The 9,248-nt window shown below is 31.8% G+C and overlaps 1 protein-coding gene across 1 annotated transcript; it reads right to left on the bottom strand.

Moving 5' to 3' along the window:
• Window positions 1-2,648: 2,648 nt before the first annotated feature.
• LOC118058119 (cytochrome P450 724B1) lies at window positions 2,649-5,791 on the bottom strand. The gene is made up of 9 exons (XM_035070816.2): window positions 5,556-5,791; window positions 5,090-5,414; window positions 4,847-4,999; window positions 4,473-4,715; window positions 4,275-4,361; window positions 4,091-4,169; window positions 3,865-3,971; window positions 3,517-3,635; window positions 2,649-3,021 (listed from the first exon to the last, which is right to left on the bottom strand). The coding sequence occupies exons 1-9, from the start codon at window positions 5,756-5,758 to the stop codon at window positions 2,916-2,918; spliced, it is 1,422 nt and encodes a 473-aa protein (XP_034926707.1). The 5' UTR covers window positions 5,759-5,791; the 3' UTR covers window positions 2,649-2,915.
• Window positions 5,792-9,248: the final 3,457 nt, after the last annotated feature.

The following is a 9,248-nucleotide window of genomic DNA, read 5'->3' as shown; positions in this document are numbered from 1 at the left end:
GAAAATAGTTATTGAAGTACTTAAATGTAAATTGTCAACTTAAAGGAGGGCTATTTTGTAAAATAGAGACTAGGGTTTCTTAGCATATAAAAGGAAAGAGAAATGAGAAAGAGGGCAGAAAAGGGGTAGCAGCCAAAAGTGAAGAAACACAAACTCTCCTCTCTACAAACAAAAAATAATGCTTTTTGTTTTTTTCTATCTTTAGGAGTAGTTATTACATGGATATGCAAGGCTAAGCTTGTTTTCTTGGTTACAAGGACACAACAAACCTTCGGATTTCAAGAACCATGAGATTTATTCTTCCTTTTATTTTTAGTTTATATTATGAATGAGTATGATTGTTTTCTTTTGCATATTTTCTATGATTTTTGTTGATAATTGCTAGAGTAGACTCTAAGTCATTATTGTGAACAATATATTGCTAAGTTTGATATCAAAACCAGAGTTGTGATATATGAACTTGTGAAGCAACTAAACTTGATAATTATGGCGGAATTACGTTATTAAACTTAGGGAGAACACTCAAATAAAGGAACATAAGCTGCAGATAGCTTGGTTGTCAAGAGATCAATCAATTTATCTAGTTCTTACGGCTGCCATTAAACTAAATCATTAATGCAGGCATTGTGATTGTTTGTTGGTTAAGGTTACTTATATGGCGAATCCGTTAATTAACCAACATTAAGAAAAGATAAAAATTCAGAATATAAATTAAAGTTTCGTTTCAAGGATCAGTTCTAATTTCCATTGGTGGATGTGTGCTTGCGACCAATGTTTATTTTCTTGATAAATTTCGGTTTCAATTAATTTTGTTTGCTAGTTTAATTTCTTTCATAGTTTAGATCATCACAAATCAAAACCCCCCAATTGCATAACATATAACATAAAAATCTGAACTAAATCTTCCTCGTGGGATTGATCCCTTGCTTGCTCAATACTATCTTGTGTGTTGTGTTTTAAGTTAGGGTAATTAATTTATGCGACTACGACATCACAACAATAGTGAAAGTAAAAGACAGGGGAGGTCTTGGTGTTGGGATTATATTGGCAAAAAATAAAGCTCTCCTCTTCAAGTGGATTTGAAAATTGGGAAGTAATGACAAAACTAGTTGGGCAGACTTTATTAAGGAAAAATACAGACCACAATTCATTAATGGGGTGCCCTAATTCAGTAAAAAACTCTTAGGGATTTGGCAAGGTATTTGCTCAACCATTACTAGTAAGGATCATGATAATACTCTTATTCGTGCTGGATGTAAACTTAAATTGGGTAATGGTAACCATGTAAACTTTTGGTCAGGTATTTGGTTGACTGACTTCTGTTTAGCTAACTCTTATCCTATTCTCTGCCACCCGTCCTCCTCTAAAGTAGGAATCATTAGCCAAATGAGATATTGGATAAATGATAGTTGGTATTGGAATCTGAAATAGATAAGACCCTTTAAAACTAAAAAGAATCTATTTTTTCAAAGGTTAATGTCTGTTCTTAATCTTGCATTTATTCATTGATCGAAAAAAGACAGGTTGGTTTGGGAATGGGGGAAGGAATGAGGCTATATTATAAACTCTTGTATACTTGCACTTGAAAGGATTAGGTTTGTTGTAACTAAAACTTATGTTATAGATGCCTGGAAATCTATTTACCCTTCAAAAACATAAATGACTTTATGGCTGGCCCTAAATGAAGACATTTGAATAAGGACCTTTCTAGTTAAGAGACATATCTTGGGCCCTCAAGATAATTGTTGCCCTTTCTGTGAGCACCATTTTGAAACTGTCTCCCACATCCTCATGCATTGCCCAATAATCTAGCAGCTATGAAATAAAATTGTAGCATGGAGAGGTCTAAGCTGGGCAATGCTATATGCCCTTGACGACCTTTAATATCAATGGCTAGGTCTTCTGTAGGAAAATCATTGTAAGTTTGAAAGATCTTTTTGGGGAGGTTTTATGTATAACATTATTTGGACTATATGGAATATCATGAACAATTTGATATTTAAGGAAAAGTAGCCTATCTGGGAAGATATCCTTTGACATTTGTTCTACTTTGCTGCAAGTTGGATAAGAAATCTAAATTCTTCAGTTTGGTATACAGGTGCCAATTTATATATAAATCACGAATGTATTTCGACTTGATCCGCTTAAGTTTTGATTTTGTTTGGTTTTTTCTCTCTATGTTATTGCTCCATTAATAAGGTTGTTTGTTCTTTATTTTTGTTCCTTGTAGTTAGATTGAGGCCTAGGCTACAACATATACAACTAAAACTCCGTCCTCTTTGTTTAGGCTTTCTTATTATATATGCATATATCTTCTTCTTTTTTTAGCTGAAATCTATATATATATAATCGATTTCACCAAAAAAACAAAAAACAGAGAGAAAGAAGAAGATAGAAGACCATGCTTTTATGGTCTATATGGCATGCGAGGCTGTTTTGAATATTGCTTTCAAAACTCTTTCTAGCTACAAGGAAGTTAATGTCCAAGGTGTAACTGATAGGTTACTATCTCAATAGCAAATTTAAAAATTTGCTATCAATCTCATTTTAAAAATAAAAATAAAAAATAAAAAATAAAAATTAGAACATATAATTTTTTGTTTTTTTAAAAAAAAAACTTTGAAAAAAAAGATGTCAAACCCCTCAAATTGCCCCTCTTTTGGTGTGATATCCTCACCGGTTTCTTGCATATTTCACACAGCAGTATTTCCATACGATACACATTAATACTTGTAATTGCTGAAAATAAAATCTACGTTAGTTACTCCCTTGCCACCTCCGAACGCGACTACAAATTCTACCTTTTTTATTTGTAAATGACTAAAATTTACGTTTAATGTATTTGGCCCAGTAGCTTATTATTAAGACTTCCTTCAAGTACATGCAACCTTTGTAAGCCGAAGCTAGTTAAATCTTCATTTTCTAAACTCTTCCTGTGCTGGTTCAACCTCCAGTAGCAAGCCTCTTCGGAATTCCACATAAGGATAAGCAACTGGGAAGTCGTCTTCTTTTACTTTCCACCTGGTTAAAAGGCACAACATTGGAGTTATGTATCAAATTAAACAAGCCATGGTTTGAATATATATATATATATATATAGGACAGGTTTGAGCCTCCTTCATGCATTTCCTTGTTGAGATAAGGCAATTCCACAAGGGATTCTTCAGCAGCAGCAGCAACAACAGTGATAATTCCATATGGGAGGCAATTAATCATCAATCAATATTTATGTTTACTTAAATCTCATCTTTTTATAAAAGTTTTGCTTGAATCTCATATTATGAAAGAGATGGCTTCACAAAGCTTCTTTTATATATAATCTCTAGCAATCACAACAAGTTTTAGAGAAGGTGCGATCCAACTTGGATTTATTTACTTCAAATAAAATTGCATTATTAATCTCAATTATTAAGGTTCCTAAGTGGGATGCATTGTGTTATTGGGTTAACCCGACAATTTAACATATATAATCTTTTCGTCTCATCATCTAATTGGGGCTAGGTCCTGAAATCTTACCTATAATTGAGGACAAGATGATGAAGGAAAAATGCTATCTCCACTTTGGCAAGTTCGGCTCCTGGACATAGCCGTGGTCCACCACCAAATGGCATCACTGTTTTCCTAGTCTCTTGATTCTGCCGAAGGCGAAAAAAGGGATTGAAACACAGTACAAGGGAAACAAAAGAATATGATTAATTATGCGTTCTTAATCATTTGGATCTCTCCATATCTGCACCAAGCAAGCAAACAAACTACTACCTCCTTTTAATATTTTCGAGTAATGTTAGTTTCAGGAATAGTATATAGTTCTTTCTATATATGTTTTTAATTAAAATTCAAAGGGCTTATTTCTGTGTATCGTACTTTCCATCTCCAGGGATTGAATTTCAAAGGACTTTCATGAAGGGATGGATCAAGATGTGGGCCGGATAACACAGGTATAACCTTCCAACCGGATGGAATGAAGTATTCTGCAATAGCAAGAACCAAGTTCACAAGATATAAGACATAAAAAGAGGTAATGATAATACAAGAACTTCAAAATAATAATAATAATAATAAATACCAAACTAACAAAACTATATTAAACCTTTGTATTTGACATCTTGAATAGCTTTACGGTGTAAGAATTTTACCACATTCCCGCATCTCATAGACTCATATATAACCTGTATATAATTTGCAAGCTTTTAGATTAATTTCCTTGTGCATGTACAAGTATTAGATCAAAACCTTGTATGAAGCAATAGTCAGCAATGTCTAATGTATCTTACATTTTTCGTGAACTCCATTTTCCTGTAATCTTCCATGTCCAAGGGTTCCCCCGCCTGTTTACTTTTTCTTACTGCGTCATGTTCTTCCTATATATAATTAATTAAAGTTAATATCGAGAGGGGGTAAAAAAGACAAGAAACCCTTGATTAACTAATGGTACTTGATCATGAGAAAGAGAGGCAGTGAGTTAGACAGACCTTCAAGGTCTGAAAAGCCTTCGGTACATGCCCAAGAAAGTAAACAATTAAGGCTATAAGTATGGAGGTTGTCTCATAGCCACCTAGCAAGATGTCCAACGCCACGCTAACAATCTGTTCATCTGTTAGAATCCCTCGTTTTGACAAAATCACGTCTAAGAAGTCTCCTGAAATAAGCCCCACCTTCTCCTTTTCTCTTTCATTAATAATCCCTTTCATGGTGGAAGCAAGTCTTGTTCTTGCCTAAGAAGACATTGTGACATAGAGGAATAAAGCCAAGAATTTAAACTTATTAGCTAGGATTAAGACATATATCGACAAAACATAGACACGCTGCATACAGTAATTTTAACTATCAACATCACTCTGGTTACCTTTACAGCTTTGGAATAAGATGATCCAGGGAAGTTTAATGGCAAAGACACAAAGCCTTTCATGTAAGTTCGAAAATCATCTAATATCTTCAAGGCTCTTGGCTCTTCGGGTTCAATACTCAAAACGCTCTTCACCATGAGACTAAGTGTAAGCTGCACTTGTAAATCACAAAACGGTGTTATCTCTCTATGTTCTTTCAAAGAAGCTGAGCGGAACATAGAGGTTTACATATATCCACATACCTTTCTGATATCTTTAAGGAAGTCGATTTCTTTACAGCCTTTCCATGACTCTAGCATTGAGATTGATAGATTTTCTGCAAAATTAAGGAATCTTGGGGATGACTTGGACACTGTGTTGAAGGTGACAACAAAATTTCTTAACTTCCTATGGAGGTCTCCGGAGATAACAAGTAATGAGAATTTTCCAAGAATATCGTGCATGGCCTTGGGGTAGCTGGCTTCGAATAACCTCTCTTCATTTTGAAGGATAAACATGTTGAGCTCATGGTCGCAAGAAACTATGGCTGGAGAACCAAATAGATGTGATTTGAAAACTTTCCCATATCTGCATACATACATAATAAGAGTTGGGAAAGAATTAGATAGCTTCAACACAAAAGAAGAAGAAGAAGATAAATTTCGTTTTTTGGAGAAACGATAAAGAAAGTGTATGCACACACAAATACTTAAATTAGTTTATGATCACCTGGAAACACGTTCTTGCAGGAAGGTCCCCATTGAGTTTGATGAATGAGGCTTGAGTAAGGAAAGAGTTTCCCCTACAAAGGGAAATCCCATGCTACCATTAGGTAAATTTTTGTGATCGTGTCTTGAGAAAAAGCGTATAAGAAATAAAGCCAAAACTAGTCCTAAAATGAGAGCTAATCCAATGCACGAAAACTCAGCCATACTTCTTGTTTTTCGTATTTGCTTCTATATAATTTGTCCACCTCTTGATAAACTGATTTGTTCTTCTCTCTTCTATATATATATATATGTGTGTGTGTGTGTGTGTGTGTGTGAATCCCATGCATGCACTTAATTTTCCTGACATGTTTAAGTTGTGCCAAAATTAACTAAAAATCGTTTACACTATTTTGTTTGGGTCCTGCTTTCGTTTTAAGAATTTTGTTTGGATTCTGCTTTAATTATTATTCTCAAGGAGGCAGATTCAATGGTTTGTAGTCGATGTATGAGACATTTATCTAAACTAAATATTCTATATAGGGGTTGCCACCTACTTTATTAAAACATCTAAAAATGGTATTATAGACATTTTAGATAAGAGATTGAATATATTAAATAATAATAAAAATCACAATAGGATATCCTATTTAAGATAGAGAAGATGCTACCCTAAGATATCCTATTTAAAATAGACAAGATGCTACGGATTTGTTTAATTTAAGAAATCATTTTGCAAGTTGCAATATTATGCCAAGGTTACCTAACTTATGTCACACGGTGAAGGGACTCTCTAAAATTTAGGGGAAAAATAAATATGATAGAATCTTCACTTAGTAATTAAAAAAAAAAATTAAGAATTATAAAATAGATATGGGTATTAGAGGTTTAGGTACTAGGTTAGTTATGCTTAAAGAAATATCAAGTGTCACTTGCACTAATCCTTTTAAATCACCTCCATAAAATTACCAAATAGCAATGAAAACACCGATGAATAATATTCCAAAGCTAATTTCCGACAGAAATAATGACAGAATTTGCATCAATAATTTCTAATGGAATTGTTGATAGAATAAAAAAACAAAAAAAATCAATAAAAATTATGTGGTTAATTCCATTGGAAAGTTGGCACGTCATTATTTGCTAATGGAATTGCCGATGAAATAATTCTATCAGCAAATATAAATAAGTTATAACTGACAGTTCCCTCTCCTCATTCTTCTTTTTATACCTGCCAAAAGAATACCAGTAGCCCTTTATTTTCTCATAACTTCAGCTACTCCAACTCGTTAGCTTCAATCTACATTTATTAGAAATGTCATAATCCATTGTTGGATTTTTTGTGAAGCTTTAATACACAAAATAAGTGAACTCACCCCATTTGTTTCGTAACTTATTTATGTTTTAGGTTAATTTATCAAAGTCTTTTTTCAGTATTTATAGTTTACTTGTATATTTAAGTGTTTTATAACTTTTTTTCTAAAGTAATTTGTTATATTAATGTATGATTTGTATGTTAGGGTTTGTTTGGGATTTGAAAGAATTTGAATTTTGTTGTCATTTAATGAAATTAAGTTTAATTTTGTAATTTAGATGTGTTATAATTAAAGAAATAATAGGTTATTTTAATGGGCACCAATCATATTTTATCAATTTTATTGTTAAGCTGCAAACTCGAGGAAAACATATTGTTTTTGGAAATGATAAAAATCAATATTATTCTATATAAGTTTTATAAGTAGTGAATGATCATTCTTAGATGTATTGAAATTCACCTAAAGGGTTATATAGGCAAGACTATTTTTAAAGGTTTAGGGTTTTATTATTTTCTTTACTTTCAGATATAAAAAATATTAGTGTATGTGAAGTTCAATGTTCATATGTGAAGTGTAAAAATAAAAAGTTCCACCATAAAGATGTTGTGATGATGCATCTACTTATAAAAAAATTTGTCGAGAAATACTTATGTTGGATGACACACGGAGAACCCTAAGTTCCTTATGAAACCATGTTAGAAAGGATGGTTGACTTAACTTCTAGTTTTAGCAACATACATGGATTTGCGGATGATAATAATAATCCTTATAGGAGTATGGTGATGAATGCCATGAGAATGATTCATAATTATTCAAGTGAACGTTCACATAACATCCCTTTAGATGAAGAATCAAATGCAAATGCAAAATCAAATGTAGATACAACTAGGTTTTTAAAATTTTGAAAGATTCCAATGAACCATTTTGGGATGGATGTCATAGCAAATTGCCAACTATTGCACCAATGTTTACTATTATATTAGATTATAGGTTGAGTAAGGTCGGTTATAATAGCATTATTGAATTGATTAAAATCATGTTACTTGAAAGAAAAGGCTAAAAGAGAATTTTTATGTTGCAAAATCCATGATGAACATGAAAATTTTTGCATATTGTGTCCAGGATATTAAAAAATTGATAAGTGTCCAAATTTTTGCATATTGTACTATAATGAATATGCAAATTTTACCGAGTGCAAACATATTAGCATGCTCGGTATAAACCAAATATTAGTAAAGGAAAGAAACTTGTCACTACAAAAAATTAATATATTTCTCAATTACTCTTATACTACAAAGGTTATTTATATCTTCAAAAACTACTAAACAAATGATATGGCATCATTCATATGATGTAGTAGATAGAGTTATGCTGCACTCTTTCGATGGTAAAGCTTGGAATTAGTTTAATAGTGTGCATTATCTTTTTTTAATGGAACCATGAAATGCATATTTAGCTTGTGTACATACGGATTTAATCCATTTAGATCATTTGCTTCTTGTTGGCTGATCATACTAACAATTGTACAACTTTCTCTAAAGAAGTGTATGCAGTCAAAATCCATATTCTTATAAGTTGGAATATATATATATATATATATATATATATATATATATATATATATATGTTTTTCTTTAATCGATGAATGATGAGTTGAATCAGTTATGGTTAGTCGGGCGTTTGACATATAATGTCTTAAGAAAACAAAATTTTCAGATGAAAACAATATTTTTGTGAACTAAAAATGGTTTTTATATATATAGGATGGCTTCAAGGATGTTGCTCACTATTAAACTGATTCCATCATTTAAAAAATATGGACTATGTTGAGGTTCTTACCAGGTTATTATCGATACAAAAATAATATAAAAGATTATTTTAAAGATAAATCTAAAAGAGATGTTGCATTGCTAGTACTGTCTAATTAAAATTTATATGATGTTGTTTTGTAGCAATGGAATTGCTAATGAACAAGCAATTTCATTAGAAAATTATAAAGGGTTAGGACATGGTGATGAAATTGCCAATGATGGGATGAATATGTACATATTTGTGAAATTAAAGAATGATGGGATGAGAAGTAAAAATTTCGATCCCTCAACATAATAATAATTTGAAACCTTCTATTCCTAGCATAAGCCATTACTGTAAAAAAAATAAAATTGTAACATGCTGCACATATATAAATCAAAACAAAACTATCGTGAAAATATTTTTTTAAAAAAATTGTGCATATGCATCTTCCATTCAAATAGTTTATACTACTAGCTAGTTTTGCGAAAGCTACAACGGAAACTTTTGGACAATGTTATAAAATCTTGATAGATTAGAATAGATTTGATGGATTAATATGGTAATTAACCTATTAAATTATAGTTTAAGTTAGATTTTAAATTAAA

This window comes from Populus alba, chromosome 1 (genome assembly GCF_005239225.2).
Source record: "Populus alba chromosome 1, ASM523922v2, whole genome shotgun sequence".
In the NCBI taxonomy this organism is placed as follows: domain Eukaryota; kingdom Viridiplantae; phylum Streptophyta; class Magnoliopsida; order Malpighiales; family Salicaceae; genus Populus; species Populus alba.
Note: the sequence above shows the minus strand (reverse complement) of the source record. Positions and strands in the feature narration are given on the sequence as shown.